The sequence below is a fragment of the Aethalodelphis obliquidens genome, unplaced genomic scaffold (assembly GCF_003676395.1).
Source record: "Aethalodelphis obliquidens isolate GAN/ISIS:26980383/991018 unplaced genomic scaffold, ASM367639v1 scaffold71, whole genome shotgun sequence".
Classification (NCBI taxonomy): Eukaryota; Metazoa; Chordata; class Mammalia; order Artiodactyla; family Delphinidae; genus Aethalodelphis; species Aethalodelphis obliquidens.
Window position 1 is genome coordinate 660,519 of NW_020838015.1, and position 24,085 is coordinate 684,603.

At 42.4% G+C, this 24,085-nt stretch overlaps 1 protein-coding gene across 3 annotated transcripts in view; it reads right to left on the reverse strand.

Annotated features, from left to right (window-relative positions):
* The window catches only part of SRPX (sushi repeat containing protein X-linked), a 101,857-nt gene that overhangs the window by 57,322 nt on the left and 20,450 nt on the right, over positions 1 to 24,085 (reverse strand). For 2 of the 3 annotated variants that reach the window (XM_027091472.1, XM_027091474.1), the window contains exon 2: positions 93 to 152. The exons of the other annotated variant lie outside the window; for it this stretch is intronic. In XM_027091472.1, coding sequence (XP_026947273.1) covers positions 93 to 152 — 60 coding nt within the window. The remainder of the gene's footprint in view (positions 1 to 92; positions 153 to 24,085) is intronic. 3 annotated transcript variants of the gene reach the window in all.

Here is a 24,085-nt window from a genome sequence, read left to right on the forward strand (position 1 = left end):
TGGTCACTTTATTATAGTCTGCTCTGCAGGGCAAAAAGGAAAGTCCTCCTGGCATCAGCAGGTCTTCATTAGCACATAAGCAAAGCATTCACCTTTATATCTAGCGTGTGAATACGCGACTTCATCGTCTTCTAGTGGTGAGTCTCCAGATCCTACAATAAAAAAGAACAGAAACTGCAGCAAGAAAAGCCACATGATACGGACGAATATTTTTGAAGCACTGCTTTGGCACAGTCCATGCAAGAGGGGCTATTAGAACGCACAGCCAAGAGTAAAAGCTTTTGTGGCCATTCGTGAAGGGACAGGGGACCTCTCAGAGTGAACCTGGCTGGGCTGAGATCACCAGAGCCAATCAAGATGAGCCTCAAATGGTTTTGGAATTACCACGTGCCAACTGAAATTCTCGACTCGGAATTGAAAGAAAGTCAACTTCACTCTGAGAAGAGGCCGATGGCTATGAATCTCATGCCAGAGGAGACGCAGTAAAATGTGTATAACTCAGATACGGCCCAGACTTTCTCCAGCAATCAAGGAAAACCTGGTAGAAGTGGGCGTTTATGTTACCTGAGAATCAGTCCATTGTATGAAATGAACTTGGGTGGAGGATAAGGAGGAAAATCAAATGTCTTATCTTAATGACAAAGAAATATAAAGCTGTCTTGGTATATCTGTAGGAGATGAGTGTTGAAACTGATGATGTGGCTGTTTATTCAAAACCTCTCACCGAGGCAAGGCTAAAGTCAAATTGCGTGATGAGTCTTGCTACCCTTGAAAACAACAGCCTCATAGAGAAAGTCTGTGCTTAATTTCAAAATTTAAACTCATTTGGAAGTTGGAACTGACTCATTTTTAACCTGTTAAATATTGAATCCCAGTAAATGGCAGATACTTAATCTTTAAAGCAGTACCAGGCCCCAAACTTCAAAGCGATAATCTTACATTTAGAGATCTTTCCTCCTAGCCTTCCTAGTCTGATCACTGACTGTTGAGTTAACACCATCTTGATCACACATTTACCAGCAGGGACCGCAACCATCACAGATAAGAACATTCTCTTTTACGAGGTTATTGCAAGTCCTCACATGCCAAAGCCTTGTTACACATCTAAGAGGATTGTTACACAAACAAGTTCAGGGCCGACTGTCAGAAACTGGATTTCTATACTCTGGGTTCTAAGTTTTCTCCATTTGCCTTCACCAGGCACGTCAGGAATAAACTACATGCATTGTTAAACCACAGATTCAAGACCACAAGCTCAACTCTGGTGTCATTTGAAGAGTGGTAAATGTTTGCCTAAAGAGAGGAACCCTCCTGGTTACACCATGAGACAAGTCTTTATAATGAGTCAAAAGGAGATATAAAGATGGTTCGCGTCACCACCCCCAAGGTAGCAGCGTCCCTGGCAGAGTAAAAAGCAGCTCTTCTGTTCATTTGTTTTTTTTTTTTTTTTAAAACTATTGCTCCATCTTGTTTTGGCTTGCTCAGTTCTTTGTTTTTTTTATTTTTGGCTGTGTTGGGTCTTTGTTGCTGCGCGTGGGTTTCTCTAGTTGAGGCGAGCGGGAGCTACTCTTTGTTGTGGTGCGCGGGCTTCTCACTGCAGTGGCTTCTCTTGTTGCGGAGCATGGGCTCTAGGCGTGCGGGCTTCAGTAGTTGTGGCACATGGGCTCAGTAGTTGTGGCTCACGGGCTCTAGAGCACAGGCTCAGTAGTTGTGGAGCACGGGCTTAGTTGCTCCGCAGCAGGTGGGACCTTCCCGGACCAGGGCTCAAACCCGTGTCCCCTGCATTGGCAGGCGGATTCTCAACCACTGTGCCACCAGGGAAGCCCTCAGTTGTTTCTTTGGAAAGCCCATTGAAACCCCAAACCAGGCATTCTCACTACTGCCTTTACTTAAATTAGAGCCTGCAAGGCAGACAGTTCAGATGATCTCAAGAGGTTACCTTGATTAGCAACTTGATTAGTAGCACACTTATATTGGTCCATCCACCTCCACTTAGATCACAACCACTCATTATCTCTCTCTGCCTATCTTGCACTGTGATGACTCTAAGTCATAAATTCCCCTTTGCCAATGATTGTTCCAGGGGTAGGCATGAAACCCAGTATTGGCCAGTGACAAGGAAAAATATGTCTGCTTTGGGGGAACAGGGCTTATGGAAAAGACTTTCCCCCTGATAAAAGAGAAAAGTGCACAAGAAAACTCTTTTGCCCTCTTTTCTCCCTTCCTGCTTTGGAAGCTATGGTGTAAGGATAAATGCCTGAAGCTACAGCAGCCATTTTGCAACCATGAGGTAAGATGTCTCAGGACAAAAGGTTTTTGGCTGAGGATGGTAGAGTGGAACTATTAAAAGAACCTGGGGTCTGTGATGACTTTATTGGGCTACTAAATCAACCCTAGACATCCTACCTCCATACTTCTTGCTAGGTCAATAATAAATGTCCTTTCAATTTAAGCCATTGTGAATAGCACTGTCACTTGCAGCTTAATGCATTCAAACTGATTCACAAATGAACAGGAAATTTACTGCCTATTACTGACAGGAGATAAGAGAATACAAAATAAACGGATATTAGCTACCCCTTCCCCCAGAATCCCAGTTTATATTCAGCCTAAACTCATATATCCACTTCTATAAAAAATGATGACTAGTCTACAAAATGGACATCATGAAGGATACAATAAGATCAAAGACCACTGACTAACTTATGTTCAGCAGACTGTACGTATTGAAGCTCACTAAAGCAGCAAAGGAAATTCACACATATTAGAGAAAGATTTTCCACAGGGTTAAAATAGAAAGAAAGGAATAAAAAGAGAGACAGAAGTTGGCAGGGAAGGAGAGAGGGAGGTTTCCTAACAAACTCTTCTTTATTTACAAAAGGCTGTCCCTTTAGAATTCTGGTTAATTGAGGTTTTATCATGAAAACCATTAATCAGTCCTCATGTGGTTCAGATTACCACTCTTTGGAAAGAATGCTTCAGTGCTTCTTCTACACAAATACAAATTCTACATTGGCTCAGAAATCAGAAACTCAGTGCCATGTAGGATTCTGTCCCTCAGCCACACCTGGAGCCAATTCCATTTATAATTCTGCTCTCCTTGCAGAAACTTCATCTAAATCAACAGATTTGCAAAGAAATAGTTACTCCTTTTTTTCCAAAGTTCAAAGAAGGGTCTTCCTGGTCCATTGAATCCCACCCTTTCATCCAGTATGTCCCGGTAGTTAACACCATTGAGGCAACCAACACACTCTTAAGAAATATCTATTAAATGTATTAGAATTACACCAGGGATTTAGATTTAGAAGGCTAGACTGCTCTTTTCATCACCCTAAAAGTTTTTTCATTGTGACGGTGGTGGGTAGAGGGAGCATTTGAAACTAATGGAAGATGTAGCCAATTTGCTAAACTACATTCCTGTATTGACTGTGATACATGATGCAAGTTGACAGATTTGCTGGTTCTGTGTTAAAGTTTTAGCTCAAAGGGTTGGGTTTATTTTTTAATTATTCTGAAGATAGCTATACATTCTTAACTTTTGTCAGAAATTTTTGTTTTTCCCCCTCATCATCCTTATTCTAATAATAATTTTATTACTATCAGGAGTCATCATATTTAATAGTAAACTGCATCATCAATTTTATACTGAAAGTCAATGGGAAAATCAAACTCACTTCTCAGTAAAGATTCTTAACTTGAGTCCCTGGCCTCCTAGAGGAACAATGGAAGCGCTTTGGGGGAGTCCATGAACCCCTTGCAATTGGACATGCTTTTTGGTACATGAATATACTTTCCTGGGGAAAAACTTGCTAACTTTTAGTAGATTTTAATAAGGGTCTGTGATCCAAAAAATTATTAAGAATCATGGTTTTACAGCATTCTTTATTATGAAGCATGTTAGAGTATTTACTAAAGAAGTATGCAGTATCTCCTTGATATTTGAAACTTTTTAGTATGGGAGAGGAGAGACAAATATATTTAAAACAAGGATAAGTGCTTATCTTTATTAGATCTTACTGCTTTCTTCTCTAGATTATTGTTATCCAATGGAACTTTCTGCAATGATGGACATGCTCTATATCTATGCCGTACAATAGGATAGCCACTAGCCACGTGTGATCATTAAGCACTTGAAATATGGCTAGTACAACTGGGGGGATACATTTTTTATTTCATTGAACTTTAATTAATTTAAATTTTTACAGCCATGTGGCTAGTGGTTACCATACTAGACAGCATAGGTCTAGACTTAATTTAAAAATATATATTTTGTGGAGATAAATCATGTCTCTAAATTGCTCAATGGTGAGAACCATGTCTAATTTGCCTTGTATACCTAGCATATGATTCAGAATTGGTAGCTGACAAATGTTGGAAGAAAAGAGAAAAATCTGCCTCATGTTTCTTATGACACATAAATCATGTGTCATTATGCTCGTATGTCTGGAATGGTTTTATCCCACGCAGTATAGCTTCAGGATATAAATTTGAACGGTGACAATACTGGAGATTTGGATGTTTAGAAAAAGGTATTTTGGGCACTTCCCTGGCAGCACAGTGGTTAAGAATCCGCCTGCCAATGCAGGGGACACGGGTTCGATCCCTGGTCCGGGAAGATCCCACATGCTGCGGAGCAACTAAGCCCGCGAGCCACAACTACTGAGCCTGCGTGCCACAACTACTGAAGCCCACGTGCCTAGAACCTGTGCTCCGCAACAAGAGAAGCCACAGCAATGAGAAGGCCACGCACTGCAATGAAGAGTAGCCCCAGCTCAGCTGGCCGCAACTAGAGAAAGCCTGCACGCAGCAATGAAGACCCAACACAGCCAAAAATAAATAAATTAAAATAAATAAATAAATTTTAAGAAAAAGGAAAAGGTATTTTGCACTGTTGGAAGCCACAGGGTATTCATTTACGGGAACCAGATGATTTAGTGCTAGCAAATGATTTGCCAAAGGGGCTACACCGCAGCTGTAGTAAAGTGAAAAGGACATTTGAATGGCTTCTGAACAAAGATCAAATCCAGGGCACTGCCAGGAAAACACAGCCTACAGATAAAGCCAAGGATATGACCGTCAAATCCTTTGTTAAGTCAAGGTGGTGTTTCAGAGTACTTTCAGTCATACAAGAGTCCCTTTAGAGAGTAAAGGTGTGTCTCCCAGATCCTCTCAAAGAAACAACAGAGAAGAGTTTATGTCTGTGAGATTTGTGGATGTGGCTTCTGTCTAATGGACAGAATGTCTAATGGACAGGAGACCCACAAAGTGCTTAATGACGTATATATTCAGAAATATTACCAACATGACTGAGGGGGACAGAGACATTATAGAGTGAGGAGAGCCCTTTGAACTCCCAGAATTCTACTGTCAGGAAACAGGCTCATAGAGCTGCTTAGCTGTAAATAGGTGTTACCCTTCCTGGAAAAGGAAAGATTGCTTAGAGGGTGGAATCAAGAGCGTAGAGAATAGAGCAGAGAACCATAAAGAATTCTTTCCAGACTGTGAGGCCTGAAGAAAGAACTACCAAAACTTGGCCAGCTAGATTTCAGGACTTCTATGGAACAGTGACTCCTTTATGCCTCCCATTTAACCCCATTTTTAACAGGAATCTCTATAGCAGTTATATTACGGCTATTCAACCATTGTAGGTTGGGTATGTGGGGAGAAGATACCTCTTTGGTTTTACAGGTCTACAGATAGAGGAGAACTGTATTCAAGCAGTTACAGTTAAGGAAGTACATAGAAGGCACCTCATCCCCACCTGGCCCTGATTGAGATGATGAGATTCTGGACTTCCAGCTGATGCTACAATGGGATAAGACTTTTAGGGACCTTGGGAGGGCATGAGTGTATTTTGCATGTGGGAAGGACATGGATCACTGGGTGCCAGAGGGTAGACTGTGATACGCAGCCCCCCGTGATCCCTTTCTCCCAGAATTCATACCTTTGTATAACTCTCCCGTATTGGGATGGACTTATTGACTTTGCTTCTAATGAAAAGAATATAGCAGAAGGGATGTTATATCTCTTCTGAGATATAAAAGGACTGTGGTTTCCATCTTGGACATTCTCTCACTGTCTTTCTTGGATCACGCATCCTGGGGCATGCCAACTGCCAAGTCTTGATGGAGTCCCATATGGAGAAGCGCATGTGGTGAGGAACCAAAGCCTGCCAATAATCATGTGAATAAGGTTGGAAGAAGATCTACACACACACACACACACACACACACACACACACACACACACACACACACACACGTCGAGCCTTCAGATTAAACCTCAGGCCAAGGCAACAACTTGATTGCAACCTCATGAGAAACCCTGAGCCAGCTAAGCCGTGACCAGATTGTAATGTACACAAATTCTGATATAAGAAGCAGTATTTGTTTTAAAAACAAAAAAGGGGGTGTGGGTGGAAGTACAACCCTGCAGGATTTATGTGGCTGAGGACCTTACGGTGCTAGATTTTACCTGAGACTGTATCCTTCCTTGGGTCTTTTTCCCTTCCCCTCTTCACTGACATCTTTTCCCTGAGAGCAGTCCCCCTGCAAGTCACAGACTCTGCTTCTAGGGAACCAAGGTAAGACAGCAACTGAATCTCCCTAAAACTCAAATACCCCAATTGGCCATGCCTCACAGGTTAAATGGCATAGGTATATGTTTCTAAAATACTATATTAAAATAAAGGTTAGGGCTTCCCTGGTGGCGCAGTGGTTGGGAGCCCGCCTGCCGATGCAGGGGACGCGGGTTCGTGCCCCGGTCCGGGAGGATCCCGCGTGCCGTGGAGCGGCTGGGCCCGTGAGCCATGGCCGCTGGGCCTGCGTGTCCGGAGCCTGTGCTCCGCAACGGGAGAGGCCGCAGCGGTGGGGGGCCTGCGTACCACAAAAATAAAATAAAATAAAATAAAATAAAAATAAAAAATAAAGGTTAAATGGCATAGGTATATGTTTCTAAAATACTATATTAAAATAATTACTATTATTCTTGGTTTGTTTTACAAACTTCTCATTTGATAGTTCCTAATCACATTTTCTATTTAATTTAGTATGTATATATTTTAGGCTTCTACTACCTTGACCTGCTATGCATGTAAATGAGCTTCTGGTAAAAATATTAAAATAAGACAAACTTATATCTGGGCTAATATGTTTTTCAAGAATCTTTTAAACCATTAAGCATAGTCAGGAATCTTAGTGCCACCCAATTTTTCTCTGTGTGTTTTTAAATTCCTCTGTCTAAACCATCTTGTATGAGTTATGATTTAGGAAAAAATATATATATATACATTCAATTTAATAACCACCAGGAAAAGCCACATACTCAATCCTCTCTAGTAAAATAAACTGTTGTCAAGTTTAGTCCGTGAATTCGTATGACTGGGTGATAAAATCTGCTTTAGGAATAAGTGACTTTCAGTCTCAAGATATTACATAGTTTATCCTTTGAGGCAGGAAAACCCCTGTGTTTCTTTATATGTCTTCACGTCCTAAAGATCTTTACAAAATGGGAGCCTTATTTTACTGCTGTGAAGCATTACTTCTGAGTCTCTCGCATTCTGTGGCTTTTGCTAACACTTACAAGTGTTCCAACATTTTGGGAGAGCCTGAGGAAGGGTGGACAGAGGGTAGAGTGGTAACCCTTCTCTCCTCCGTGGGTAAATTTGCAAGGGCTTCTTAGCTAGTCCTAATATACGGGGGACCATTGATTGAAGAAGCCCAGGTGTGAGTCTCACATGCCCGACTGGCAGGCAAGACTTGCTCTGTTATGTCTTGGCAAAGTTTTGAGACAGAGGAGAGATGTCCAGGAGTTGCGTATAAATGTGTGTGTTTGAAGGAGTGGAGCAGAGAAGACAGTTTAGCTTTTCAAGAGCATCCGCTTCAACTCCAAGATATAGAAGCGAGTACACAGAGGGCCAGATACTGTAAATGAGACCCTCTTCCTTGGAAGCTTTACACCTCTAAATCAGGGGCAGACTAACAGATAAAAGCCCAAGGGTAAGAAAAGGGGGTGGCGGAAGTACACAGAGACGATGCCCGTCCCAAGTGGAACAAGGGGATCCAGAAAGATGGATCTAAATAAACCTTTTGCTAATCGTGGGGAGTAGACTGAAGGCAATGTTTATTACCAGTATTTTTCTTGGAGGAGAACATCCACGAAAATATTCAGATGGGACAAGTTTACAGTACATCTCAGACATTCACTTCACTATATACCCTCCTCTTTTCCCCTCCCCATCACCATCCCAAAGCCCTCACATGTACCAACAATCAACTAGAGTAGCGTTTCAAACTTTTGACCCAATTTAATGTCGTAACTAGTATTTTCAGAGTGAAATAGAACAGAATTGAAAATGTCAGGGTTCATTGCACATATTAAAGATAAACACTACTTTGTGCAACTTATGTTTTAATTATATAGGTGTACGTGCAGTAGGGCATCCCCAGTTCGCATGAGACAGTCTGATTTTGTGTCTGTTGTCCCGGCATTATTATCACTAGCACGCCCTCACACTCAAAAGTGTTCTGATTGGACAATAAATACTATATTAACCCAAATAATACGTCACAGTATATATTTCTTCTTATGGGTCTTAGTCAAAATAATTGGAAAAACAGTGATTTAGAATATTTTGAAACACCCATAGGTAATAAGAGCCTTGTCTAGTTAATTCTTTGTTTCTTCCCTCCAAAGGAAGATACCTGACTATCTGAGAAAGGCTTCTGGGGGCAGTAAGGGAAGCCTTTGCTTCGCCCTGATTTGTTCAGGGCCTGGATGTTCTAGCCCATGAGACGCCAAGCAGGGACTGAGCTTCCTCAATCGCGCTTGGCCATCCTCTCTGGTAGAATGCAATTGAAAGAGCCCTGGGATTAAGTTCCAGCTCCTCCACTAATTCTATGGTATTGACTGAGGAAGCCACTTTCCTTTCCTGAGCCTCAGTTTGCTCATCTGTAAAAGGGAATGACAGTAACGGGGAGAAGAGTGCAGTACATGTTTTCAAATTATGTCCCCTCTGAACATTCCTATAGTCAACCTCTAGTTGGGATCATGGTAGTTCTCCTCCAACTGGTAATAAACCATGAGCATGGTGCATGACACCTTCACCAGATTCCTTCATTTTCATTGCCTCTTTAAGTAAGTCCTAGGGCAATCCCATGAGGGAGGTATCATTCAGGGACTAGCATGTATAGGTGGGGAGGGCAGCAACCCTTTGCAACCTTGTTCATGCTCTGATGTCAGCTCAGGGAATGAAGTGAATATCAAGTACAAGGCAAACAAGGATTGAACTCTTCTGATCATAAATCCTGTGCCGTTTCACAACTTCTTGTTTCTGTCTCTCTGCCTTTACACAACCCACCTGAAAAGCCCTTCCCCTCCTCTCAGCCCCTTTGCTGATTTAAAAGCTATTTCAAAGCCTAGCTCCTCTAAGTTGGTCTTTTCTAATCTTCACTTTAAAGTCTATTCACATTCACATGCTCTGTCCTATTTTTGGATTAGCACTGATCTTATACGGGTTTGGATTTTTCAGAAGTTGTTTCAGATGTGTGTAGGTTCTGTCTTCCCAGGTAGACAGAAAACTTCTCAGGGAAGTTATGTTGATAATATTTCTGAATATATAACTCATTAAGAACCTTGTGGGTCTCCTGTGAATCTCTTGGCGTTCACTCCATTAGACAAAAGCCACATCCACAAATCTCATAAACTCTTGTCTGTTGTTTGATTGAGAGGATCTGGGAGACACATCCTTGCTCTCTTAGAGCTTCAGTGAACAAAGCACCGCTCCACCCAGAGTTCCTCAAAAGGCTTCTTCCCCTCGAGACTTTCGTCTACATACCCCTGATCTGCTGGAGCTGTTCCACCAGCATCAAAGCGAGACACCATCTCCCTGAGTGAAGGCTATACTTACAGAAACAGATACTGTATTTAAGATTCAAAAAAGCTGCCCAAATAAGGCTGCAATTGGCACATCGTTCTTGGCAGTAAACCAGTGGTATAATTTACAAAATTCTGGAACATTGTAGCAAAACTGAGAAGAACAGGATTCAGGAAAGAGAGATACTAAGAAAAGAAAATAAAATTGCAGCAGTGTGTACTGAGGATAGTAGGGCAAGCATCTAACTGCATAGCTGTAGAATGATAAAATGTAGATTAAAGGGAGAGAGGCAGACAGACTGGACGGGGGTAGGGAGAGAGAGAGAAAGAGAGAAGTGAGGAAAGACACTGCCAGAAAACATCCCTTAAATAAACATCATAGGATTGTCTGTGACAGGCTGCAGCCTGTTCAGCTGAAACCTGAGGCTTCATCCTTCTGGAACATTCTCTGGCTCCCTGACAGAGGATGGAACACCATCACCCAAGGATGAAAACCTGGACTTCACTTGAAGCCTTTCGTGCTCTGCTGTGATGAGAAGTAGAATGGTTTCTTTTCCGGGTAGTTTCTCTCTTGGATTTTGAAAGCATGATTTTCCACCCAGTGTCCTTGAACTGACAGTCACACACTGGCTGCTGTCAGTTATTATTATCTTCACTGGGAGAAAAGAAGGTGGACCTGAACTGATGGCAATTCTGGGTTTCAACATGCTAATCAGCAAGCCTTGTGTACTACCTCGTGGGAGTGGCTAAACGCCAATACACAATGCCTGGTGCCACCCCTTTCTAGGTGTGCTGGGCATCCACTGTGTTCTTCTGAGGGAAACAGGACCCCTCCTTTACGAGAACTGTACCATTCCCCCATGCTACCCACATGCTTCTAGCGGAGATGGCTTTTTCCTAACCCCTGACCACAGGGACGATCACGGGAATCAAGCTGGAACGATCAGATCCTTCAGAGGATTTTTCTCTGGTCGTAAAATATGGTAAAAGGAAAATACAGTGGTAAAAAGAAGCTATGATCCCTGTATATGCCAATGACAAAGGTTAAGTCTCGTAGAGAATGCGAATCTGAGAGAATGAAATCATCGCAGAAAAGCAGGGACAAAACAGAGATAGAGGGAGAGAAAGCGATCTCACGGTATTTGAGCCCTTGGTTCCATTATGCCTTGGGCCCACCAGCATACCCCCGCCCTTACAGAAAACAAAACCTCCCTTTGGCCAAAGCTGGTTCAAGATGGGTTTCTGTCACTTACCATCAAGAGGTCTGACTTAAATAGCAGGCCATCGGTTCACATTTGAATGAAATGAATGACCAAAGGATATGGTACGACCTCTGATTTGGGATAAGAAATCAGTCTCAGAACATAACCTCCAATTCCTTATTTCAAAACAATAGTGTAGCTCCGATTTAAAACAGCTTCGTGTACTGTTCAACAAATTTAGTGGGATCAGCTTTTTTTTTAAATTTTTATTGGAGTATAGTTGATTTATAATGTTGTGTTAGTTTCAGGTGTACAGCAAAGTGAATCAGTTATACGTATACATATATCCCCTCTTTTTTAGGTTCTTTTCCCACATAGGCCATTACAGAGTATTGAGTAAAGTTCCCTGTGCTATAACAGTAGGTCCTTACTAATTATCTATTTTATATATAGTAGTGTGTATGTGTCACTCCCAATCTCCTAATTTATCCCTTCCCCCCCTTACCCCCTGGTAACCATAAGTTTGTTTTCTACATCTGTAACTCTCATTTCTCTTTTGTAGATAAGTTCATTTGTATCCTTTTTTTTAAAAAAAAATTTTCATTTCATTTTTGGCTGCATCAGGTCTTAGCTGCGGGATCTTCGTTGCAGCACGTGGGCTCTTTCGTTGCGGCGTGCGGGCTTCTCTCTAGTTGCTGCGGGTGGGCTCCAGAGCCTGTGGGCTCTGTGTTTTGTGGCACACGGGCTCTGTAGTTTGCAGCACACGGGCTCAGTAGCTGTGGTGCACAGGCTTAGTTGCCCCGCGGCATGTGGGATCTTAGTTCCCCGACCAGGGATCAAACCCGTGTCCCCTGCATTGGAAGGAGGATTCTTAACCACTGGACCACCAGGGAAGTCCCTGTATCCTTTTTTTTTTTAGATTCCACATATAAGTGACATCATATGATACTTGTCTTTCTCTGTCTGACTTACTTCACTCAGTATGACAATCTCTAGGTCCAACCATGTTGCTGCAAATGACATTATTTCATTCCTTTTTATGGGAGATCAGCTTTATTTTTAATAAAATACATTAGATCAGAATGAGAAAAAACAGTCACTGTATATACTAAAGGTTTATGAAACTTCTGGCTCAGTAATATAATTATGTATATTATATGTATAATATTTCATTGATTCTAAAAAACCATTTTTTTACATTTTAATTTCTCTGAACTCACGATGACCTTTATAATCGATGGAATGGCGTAATTTAATTGGCATCACTTCTTTCTTTCTTAGTGGTATTTAAAATAACGATGCCTTTGACAACCATTGGAGTCTTAGATGTGATGACATACTGTGTGTGTGTGTTAGTGTGTGTGCGCATGCGTCTGTGTGCTCTGGACTGTGGTGTAAAATACATTTCTTACTGCTGGTAGCAATAGAAAGAATTTGAAAATAAGTGCATTACATGACTTACCTAGGGATTCCAAATTGATAATCAACTTTGATTTAATAAAGGAATTTTTTAAAAAATTGATAAAGTAATCTTTGCTAAAGGAATCTTTGATAAAGTAATACATATCAACTAAGGCATTTATCCACGCTCATACTTACATAATGCCTTAACACAGGGGTCCCCAACCCCCAGGCCGCAGAGAGTCGTTAGCTCAACATCAGTAATCATTAGAGAAATGCAAATCAAAACTACAATAAGGTATCACCTCACACTGGTCAGAATGGCCATCATCAAAAAATCTACAAACAATAAATGCTGGAGAGGGTGTGGAGAAAAGGGAACCCTCTTGCACTGTTGGTGGGAATGTAAATTGATACAGCCACTGTGGAGAACAGTATGGAGGTTCCTTAAAAAACTAAAAATAGAATTACCATATGACCCAGCAATCCCACTCCTGGGTATATTCCCAGAGAAAACCATAATTCAAAAAGACACATGCACCCCAATGTTCATTGCAGCACTATTTACAATAGCCAGGTCATGGAAGCAACCTAAATGCCCATCGACAGATGAATGGGTAAAGAAGATGTGGTACATATATACAATGGAATATTACTCAGCCATAAAAAGGAACGAAACTGGGTCATTTGTAGAGACGTGGATAGACCTAGAGACTGTCATACAGAGTGAAGTAAGTCAGAAAGAGACAAACAAATATCGTATATTAACGCATATATGTGGAACCGAGACAAATGGTACAGATGAACCAGTTTTCAGGGCAGAAGTAGAGACACAGATGTAGAGAACAAACGTATGGACACCAAGGAGGGAAAGCAGGGGTCGGGGGGGGGCGTGTGATGAATTGGGAGATTGGGATTGACATGTATACACTAATATGTATAAAATAGATAACGAATAAGAACCTGCTGTATAAAAGAAATAAATAAAAGAAAAAATTAAAAGAAATAAAAACTATGAAAACTAAACTTACTTATATAGAGAGACTGCCAAGACCTCCTCTTAAAGAGTTCTCAATAAATGGCGGCTATGATTGTCTTCTTAAAAAAAAAAAAAAAAAAAAGATGTCCCAACTCCCCTCACCATCTCCCTACACAAAGCTGATATTCCAAATGTCTACACACTCAGTGTAAAGAATGAATTAGAAATAAATCCATCCTGTGTACCAGGGCTACAAAAATAAGTTCTTGTCTTGTACATGGGCACTGAGTGGAGGAAGAAAAAACTTTCCCATGAGAATTCATAGCCACATTATTATGACTATTATATTATTACTAAAATCTCAATAATAATGGTGAAAACCACAGTGATAACCATTTCACACCAAACCAAGTTGGCAAACACTTGAAAATCTGACAAGATCAAGTGCTGATAAGGGTGTTGAGCAGTAGAAACGCACATTGGTGCTTTAAATGGGTACAATCTCTTTAGTAAATCATTTGGTATTACTGAAGAAAGTCAAAGTTATATATGTACTATGATCCAGCCATTCCACTCCTAAGTATTTATCCTAGAGAAATTCCTGCACATCGCTCCAGAGAAATGAACAAGGATCGTCCCAACAGCACTGTTTCTTATAACATAAAACTAGCAATAACCCAAATGCACATCAAGAGTAGCATCAGGGCTTCCCTGGTGGCGCAGTGGTTGAGAGTCCGCCTGCCGATGCAGGGGACACGGGCTCGTGCCCCGGTCCGGGGGGATCCCACGTGCCGCAGAGCGGCTGGGCCCGTGGGCCATGGCCGCTGGGCCTGCGCGTCCAGAGCCTGTGCTCCGCGGCGGGAGAGGCCACAACAGTGAGAGACCCGCGTACCACGCAAAAAAAAAAAAAAGTAGCATCAATAAACTATGGCATATTTATATAATGGGATTTCATATAGTAATGCGATTAAACAAACTATAATTACATGCAACAATATGAACAAATCTCAAGAATCTAATATTGAGTGAAAAAAGCAAGTTACAGAAGAATACATTCAGTATGAGTCCATTTGTACAAAGGTCAAAACCATGCAAATGTAAATAATATATTTTATAGATATAAACATATTCCAGTAATACTATAAAGAACACCAGAGGAATGATAAACCCGAAGTTAGGATATTGGTTACTTTGAAGAGATAGGAGGGTTAGAATCCAGGAGTAGCGTAACAAGGACTTCAAGGTAACACTTATGTTTTTTGGTTTTTTATAATTAATTAATTTGTTTGTTTGTTTGTTTGGCTATGCCAGGTCTTAGTTGCAACACATGGGATCTTCGTTGCCGCATGTGGGATCTTTTAGTTGCGGCATGTGGACTCTTAGTTGCGGCATACAGGATTTAGTTCCCTGACCAGGGATGGAACCTGGGCCCCCTGCATTGGGAGCCTAGAGTCTTAACCACTGGGCCACCAGGGAAGTCCCCCTATATTCTTTTTTGGTAATGTTCTTATTTAACTGGCTGGTAAGCACAGAAGTATTTGGTTTTTTATTACTTTATCTATATTATATAAATATTCTTTTGTTCTACTCAATGTTTAATTTTTAAAACATTTTTTAAACCAGAGCAATTATAATGTCTATGATGTAAAAAGTTTGTTCTATTACATTGGCTTCTCATTCGTTTGCAATGATAAGAACTTGTCTGTCCTTGAAGTTAAGAATGACTGTTTCGGCCTCAACTAAAAGGCATGCTTTGCCAATAAAATTAGAGAAGCTTAGATCTGGAAATGCCCTCGGAAGACAATCTGATGCAGAGAGCAGCCTCAAGGACTGATAGCGTCCCAAAGAAAACTCAAAGTTCAGAGACGTAGACATCCCAGCCTAGCATCAAGAAGCTCTCAACTTTTATCTCTATGATGGTCTAAAGTTCTTCCTTAAAGTCCACTTAAAATTTTTCTTGCTTTGCTACGTATGCCAATATCCTACCATTGCCACGATCAGAGCTCAGGAGAAGCTTTCTGTGTGGGTCAGATAAACCTGGGAAAGGGGGGATGACACTATATCAGAGTGGAAAGAACGGCCCTCTTGGGGCTCAGGCAACAAAACTGGGTCAGATGGAGGCAGGGTCTAATCCATGAAGTCACCCAAGCAGACAATGGAACTTCCCATCTCTGCAATGGGAAGACGGGCCTCTGAGTCTAGACTGACCAAGGGAGGAGGACCAACAAGCACTGACCGCCACAGCCGGATGAGAAGGGATTTGAAGTCTGGGAAAGAACAAATTAAATCCAGAAACTATATTTTCCCAAAGAGATTAGGAAAACTTTAAAAGATTCGTAATATCTAGTGTCCGTTAGAGTATGGGGACATAGTCTTATATATTGCTTACAGATGGACAATTGGGAACGGTCTTTCCAGAAAGCAAACTGGCAATACACGTGAAAATCCTTAAAAATACACATGTACCTTAAGGCAGCCACTTCCAGAATTCATCCTAAGGAAACAATCAGGTGAGTGTGCATAAACAAGGATGCTTGTTGGGATGGTGTTTAATACTAACAAAATGTTGAAAATACTGTACTAGTCCATTAAAAGGGGACTAGTTAAATAAATTGTGATATAGCTATTAAAAGCAATGACACAAATAGTAATTGAGATGATACTGGTCTGCAGACTAAAGCATGGGGGTGCTAATGTCTATAAGTTTGAAGTGTATTTAAAAACTAGATGTATTGAGGGAATTCCCTGGCGGTCCAGTGGTTAGGACTCGGTGCTTTCACTGCCGGGGGTATAGGTTCGATCCCTGGTCAGGGAACTAAGATCCTGAAAGCCATGCGGTGTGGCCAAAAAAAAAAAAAAAAGAAAAGAAAAGCAAAAAAAAAAAAGACTAGATGGGTGGAGGGATAGATACATATGCAACGCAGCGTGTACAGTAAAATGTTCTCTGTAGAATCTAGTTGGTACCATATGATGGTTCACCATAAAAATGCTTTCAACTTCTCAGTGTGTTTGAAATTTCTGTCAATAAATTTTGTTGACACTATTAATTGGAATGAAAAGATGTCCACCAAGAATTTTAAGTTTACAAAAAGACTCCAAAATAGATGGATAAATAACATCATTTTAATTGTGTGAACGTGTATGTGGAAGAGCCTATAAACAACTATATTCAAAGTGGTTATCTTCTGGGACCTCACTGGTGGTCCAGGAGTTAAGACTCCCCACTTCCACTGCAGGGAGTGTGGGTTCAATCCCTGGTCAGGGAGCTAAGATCCCACAGGCCAGGCGGCCAAAAAAACAAACAAAAACAAAACAAACAAAAGTGGTTATCTTCACGCGGTAGATTAAGGCGATCACCTTTTCTTTTTGTATTTTATGCTTTTCAGTCTTTTCAGATGTTTTTCTATGGCCCAGTATTACTTTTACAATTATTTCATAAAGTTATTTCCAAAAAAAACAATAGAGAAAAGAACTAGAGAGTATCAAGAATGGAAGGCAGGAAGGGGATTAGTTTGGGAGTGAGGCAGAGAGCAAGCAAGCCCAGAGCCCAGGTGGGTGGTCCGGACCCTCTGCTGATGCTGAGGCGCTCTCAGGACTCCAGTCCTAAACGCAGTCATGCCTCCAAGGAATCTGGCAGCTTCCCACCTCTCCTGCGATTCCCACAGAATTGCTGAATGAGTCACGAGACCAGGGCAATATCTTGTTCATCCTGTTGGGATGCAAACTGCCCAGATTCCATATATTTTCGTGCAAATGAGGAGTTTTAAAGTGATGAGAATATCAAGATGAATTTGACACTACTTGAGAAGCGGTGGAAACATGAACTGATTAGCAGACTAAAACCAGATATTTTCAACTCCTGCTGTGCATGTCACCTCTATGCAGATGAACCATCGCCAGACTAGGAAAAGCCCCACATTAGGACGAGGGTCTTGAAACAAGAGCAGTGAGACCCCAACTGGTGCTTTACCTGAACTCAAATGTCCCGATCCAGGGAAACTACATCTCAGGGCCTGAAAGAATGTAGTGGACAGACTGGAATTATCCCTCACAATCACGGAAATAATAAAGAAAACCAAAGAAGTATCAAAAACTAAGGATGGGCAATTTTCAAACAGGTGAAAATATGGAGTGTGGAAACTATAGGCATGAAAAATTTCAATTCCACCCTAGGCTTTATTTTAGAACATATTACTAAACAGAAAAATAGGAAGAATTTTTTGGGGTTTTTGTTTTTTTTTTTTTTATTGAAGTATACTTGATTTACAACGTTGTGTTAGTTTCAGATGTACAGCACAGTGGTTCAGTTATATAATATATATATGTGTGTGTGTGTGTGTATATATATATATAAACACACATACATATTTTTTTTCTTTTTCAGATTCTTTTCCCTTATAGGTTATTACAAAAGATTGAGTGCTATACAGTAGGTCCTTGTTGTTTATCTATTTTATATATAATAGTTTGTATCTGCTAATCCCAAACTCCTAATTCACCCCTCCTCTCCCCTTTCCTCTTTGGTAACCATATGCTTGTTTTCTATGCCTGTGGGTCTATTTCTGTTTTGTAAGTAAGTACATTTGTATCTTTTTTTAAGATTCCACATATAAATGATATCATATATTTGTCTTTCTCTGTCTTACTTCACTTAGTATGATAATCTCTAGGTCCATCCATCTTGCTGCAAATGGCATTATTTCCTTCTTTTTTATGGCTGAGTAATATTCCACTGTATATACGTACCACATCTTCTTTAACCACTCCTCTGTTGATGGACACTTACGTAGCTTCCATGTCTTGGTTACTGTAAATAGTGCTGCTATGAACACTGGGGTACATGTATCTTCTTAAATTCTTTTAAATGGTGATACTTTGGAATCAGGTTTGGTTAGCCTCATTTCCTTCGTTTACTCAAGAGAATGTCTCCTCTGATATAAGGCATCTCATTTGCATCAAGACACATACACCCTCATTTTACATCCCTGTGACTGGATGGTAATATGTTCAGTGGTTGTAAATACCCTAAAGAAATATTCATTTATAAACTGTGTTTGTAAAAGCAGGGACTTTTCAGCTTTTTTGACCACAACCCACAGTAAGAAATAAATGTTATGTCATACATTCGTATGACTGAAAAATAAGTTCTTCAGAGCAATGCTTAAGGTGTGATGCCCTCTTGTATTTTCTACTCTATTCCATTTAAGTTTTGCAAAAGTGCTGGCGTGACCCACTAAATGGACTTCACAAGCCACAAATGCGTAACACTCAGGAGATGTGCTGTAGGGCTCTGTGTAGACTACGAGGGAAAGAAGAATTAAGAAGAATAGATTTTGTGGATGAAAAATGTCACCTGCCATATCAGTAAACAAAGGATGGTGCAGCCACCCCCAATGGTGCACCCTGAGGGTACTCAGGATGGAGAAAAGCAGGATACTGGCCCTAGATAGTTAAGGTGCATATCTAAGGAATGATTTCCATGAGCCCAGACCCTTGCATCTTCCCATACATAGGAAAGCGCTAAATTCAGTAACTTGATGTCTCATTTTCCTTCATTAACAGTAATGTTAATGTTGATGTTCAAACTACCTGGTTTTTGTCGCAAAACTCCTGTATATCCTTGTTGCTCCCTTACCTCTTGGGAACAGTCCCTCAGAGCGATCTAATAGGCTGTCTTCGGGGCTTAACTCCTCAAAAAAATCGGCCAAATAAAACATAATTCTCAACTTTTAGGTTGTGCATTTTTTTTTCAGTCAACAGTTTGGAGAAGATACAAAGTTGCAGAGGACAGGATCTTAGTTGTGTTCCCCCAAAAACAGGCCCTGAGACAAGGATGTGGGTAGGTCACTGGGGAGGTGATCCCAGGAAGCCCGATGCAGAAGCAGGGAAACTGACAAAGGAGAAAAAAAGAAAAGTCCATGATGATGCGTTACAGAGCAGGCTGTTTCCGGGGACAACCGGGATGCATTCCCATGGGGGACCCTCTGGGGAACTGCAACCAATGGGACTTGGCAGCTCGGGCACTTATCCACTGACTCCTGCCCTGCCTTGACTGAGGGCTGGCCCCAGGGCTGTTAAACCTCCTACTCTTCCAGAACCTCCTGCTGAGCCAGTTCCCACAACACTGGAGAAAGCATGCAGGCAGAGCCTCTCAGACACAAGGACATCTGAGGTGAAGAGCCGTCCCCAAGAGTGGGAACTGTCCACCTGGGCTGCAGGAAGACAGACAGGTGGGCTGAGCGGGGCGGGGGTGGTGGTGCATTGGATACGGGTGGGCAAAAAGGACAGATGAAGACATCATCAGAGGCAGTAGCCGGTTGGACACCTACAAGGAGATTATAAACATGAAGTCTTGTATTCCTCTTCCCACTTTAAGCTCTACATACCCAGTATGGGGGGAACTGGCAGACTTGGGAGGGAATGGTCAGCTAGTTGCCCAGATTGTGAGCTAGCAGGTGGAGCCGCTTCTAAAACAAAAGAGAAAGCAACAGTGACCAGGAAGAAGACAGACACTAAACCACAGAAGCCTGCTTTATCCTACACTGAACCAACTGCACTGGGAATACCAATTAGGTTCACTCTTGGGGCCACTTGAGAATGACACAGATGTGCTGGAAGATGCTGGAAAGAAGAACCGAAAAAATGACCAAGGTGGGCTACCTTTCATAGCAAGTATATAAGTAAAGAAAGAAGAAAAAAAAAGGAATAAAGTTTGTTGAATGGTGAGGAAACTTTAGATTTATAGCCTGAAGAAAATTAAACTTAAGGGAAATAGAATCCCTGTGTTTTGATTTGATTTCTCCTGGATAAAAATAGAGACAAGGAGACTCACTCTGTATAATTCCAAAAGTGAAAACCAGGGACAGTGTCTGAAGTTATCCAGAGGCTGGTTTCACCTCCATTTGAGGCAGGACTTTCTAAGGCTTCGAGACCATCTTGGGACACCGTCAAAGCTCACTGAGCCTGGACATGTTCCCACAAGGCTGGAGGATGCTGGTGGGGCAAGTGAGATGGGGGTTCCTACTCTGGGGATTAGGCTGGAGGTCTAAGGCCCTTTCCAAGGTTAAAGTCTATGGTTCTGTGGGCTTCCCGGGTGGCGCAGCGGTTAAGAATACGCCTGCCAATGCAGGGGACATGGGTTCGAGCCCTGGTCCGGGAGGATCGCACATGCCGCGGAGCAACTAAGCCCGTGCACCACAACTACTGAGCCTGTGCTCTAGAGCCCGCGAGCCACAACTACTGAGCCCACGTGCCACAACTACTGAGCCCACGTGCCACAACTACTGAGCCCACGTGCCACAACTACTGAAGCCCGCGCACCTAGAGCCTGTGCTCTGCAACAAGAGAAGCCACCGCATTGAGAAGCCCGAGCACCGCAACGAAGAGTAGCCCCCGCTCGCCACAACTAGAGAAAGCCCACGCGCAGCAATGTCTCCCACACAGATCCCCGGATCAACCTATGTCATTGAAGAACAACCTTTGGGGAGGGAGGGATGGGCAGAAAGATGGAGGAAAGGACAAAAAAAGACTCTAAACATAAGAGAGAGGAATACTAAAAGGCAGAGTGCTGAACACCTACAAAAGATCATTCCATCAGCTCTGGGGAGGAGGGATAGATCTATGGCTTTCAATCCACTGTTGGTTACACGCTTGGGCTCCTGCTCCTGTAAAAGAAAGGTGGGGAAGGGGGGGAGACAGAAGCCTCAACAAGTAAGCATTTCCTATACCTCAGATTCAAAGTAAAAGCAGAGAAACAAGAGGTGTCAGCGCTGCCATTTTAAAAATAAGCTACAGCCTCTCACACATATTATATTGTTGGAGCCTCAGAGCACGGATGTGCAGGAAAACTATAAATCCAGATGTGCCCTGGCTTGTTAGCAGCGTGCACAGCAAATATTAAACAAGCAAGAACCCCAGGGTGGGGCTAAGATCCCTGCATGATTATCGGTCTGATTTTTGGCTACAGCAAATGCCTCTTTTTAAGTAGGATTCAGCAGCGCTGATGGTACAAAGATTATGCAGGTGCCAGGAAGCAAAAGTACCCTGGAGAACAGGATAAAAGGGCTTTAAGAGGGAAATGAATTTTTTTTTTTTTTTTTTTTTTTTTTGCGGTACGCGGGCCTCTCACTGTTGTGGCCTCTCCCGTTGCAGAGCACAGGCTCCGGACGTGCAGGCTCAGCAGCCATGGCTCACGGGACCAGCCGCTCCGCGGCATGTGGGATCTTCCCAGACCGGGGCACGAACCCGTGTCCCCTGCATCGGCAGGCGGACTCTCAACCACTGCGCCACCAGGGAAGCCCAGGGAAATGAATTTTTAAGATGGATGAGAGAGGTGACTTGTTGCACAATAAAGGGTATTAGTAGAATATTAAGTTTGGAAGCCCAGGCACGAAATCAGGGCTCATGCCCTATGCTACTGGTCTCCTCTTATGCTTTTCCCAACCTGTCCACCACCAGTCATCCCTATTCTGTAGACTTTTTATAAATGTTTTATTTAAAGAAAAGTGCATAGTTCAATGACTTGTCCCAAACTGAACACACCCAGGTCAAAGCGCTCAGATCAAGGAATGGATCACGCCACTGTCCTAACTTCTGACATCATTACAAGGTGACTTCCTTTCATATACTTAAAAAGTGCAGAAAAGAGGGACTTCCTTGGTGATCCAGTGGTTAGGACTCCGCACTTCCACTGCAGAGGGCATGGGCTCGATCCCTGGTTGGGGAACTAAGATTCTGCAAGCCTGACTTCCCTGGTGGCGCAGTGGTTAAGAATCTGCCCACCAATGCAGGGGACACAGGTTCGAGCCCTGGTCCGGGAAGATCCCACAGGCCGCAGAGCAACTATGCCCGTGCGCCACAACTACTGAGCCTGCGCTCTAGAGCCCGCGAGCCACAACTACTGAAGCCCGCACCCCTAGAGCCCGTGCTCCACAACAAGAGAAGCCACCGCAATGAGAAGCCCACGCACCGCAATGAAGGGTAGCCCCCACTCACCACAACTAGAGAAAGCCCGCGTGCAGCAACAAAGACCCAATGCAGCCAAAAATAAATTAATTAATTAATTAAAAAAAAAGATCCTGCAAGCCATGTGGCGCGGCCAACAAAGAAAAAAGAAAAAAAAGAAAAGTGTGGAAAGAAAGTTGAGAGCAGACGAAAAACTCAGTGTGGTATCTTTGGTTGTGAGTGGATTAAAAATCCAATGTGGTGTCCTGAGAGGTGAGGTTCTGTGAACAGCACAGTGACTTTCTAGAAGACTTGGAGTAAAACAATGGAGTGGGATGTTAGGAAGCCTCATCCACCTCTGCGACCACCCAGTTGTGTGCCTGTGGCCAGCCCCACCACCCCTCAGAGCTTTGGGTTCTTCCTGTTTAAACGTGGGATCGGTGTGTTCTATTGAAGATTTTCAAAGTAAGACACAGGCATTGTATCAGAGGGAAAGACTTGATTTCAAGAGTGTGGGCATGACTTCCCTGGTAGCACAGTGGTTAAGAATCTGCCTGCCAATGCAGGGGACATGGGTTTGAGCCCTGGTCCGGGAAGATCCCACATGCCACGGAGCCACTAAGCCCGTGCGCCACAGCTACGGAGCCTGCGCTCTAGAGCCCGCGAGCCACAACTACTGAGCCCATGTGCCACAACTAATGAGCCCGCGTGCCACAACTACTGAAGCCTGCATGCCTAGAGCCCGTGCTCTGCAACAAGAGAAGCCACCACAGTGAGAAGGCCGCGCACTGCAACGAAGAGGAGTCCCCGCTCGCCGCAACTAGAGAAAGCCCATGCGCAGCAACAAAGACCCAATGCAGCCAAAAATAAATAAATTTTTAAAAAGAAAACAAAAAAAGAGTGTGGGCAAAAGGATACAGATGAAGAGGGAGATGGGACTGATAAATGACAGTTGCTGGAGAAAAGGAGAGGGTCTCAGATAACAGGGTTGGATGCTCTAGTTGAAAGGAGCATCGTTCCATCTTAGACTTCAAGCCTGATTTATATTCCGAAAGTGTTTTTCTAAGCTAATGATGAATTACATGTCAACATTGTTGGTTCACAAGACAAGACTTCAAAAGAGCCTATTAAATTGGGGGATTTGGCTTTGTGGATGTTTCCAACAGAACTTGGATGTTAACACTAATGTTGTTTTCTGAACCTCAGCTATCACTGAGGAATTATGCTACAGTCATTTTCAGACATCTGCTCAAAATAAGGATGTGTGACTGGTTCATCTGTGATTAGAAATAGCTTGGGTGGTGTAGGAAGCTGAGCTAATTACTGTGCTAGGGCCACCTCGTACATGACCTGCGCAGAGAAGCCACACCCTTCCTCATACTTCACTCTTATAGATAAGTGTCTATACTTTCAGTTGTGTTTTAAAGCTGCTTACCAATACTAGTGCCCAAAGAAAAGCAATTAATTGAAAAGTTTACCCAAAGCCTCATCTGCACGAAAGATTATGTTTTACTGACTCTCTCCCAATTCCACAATTTCCATTTCTCAGACTGAAGGCAGGATTGTTCAATCGCTACTATAGGACACACAGCATTGGATGCATAATCATTCTGCATGGTTATGTTCCTTTAATTATTAACATATATTTGTCGGCATTACCTCATGAGAAAAAAAGCTTTGGATGGAA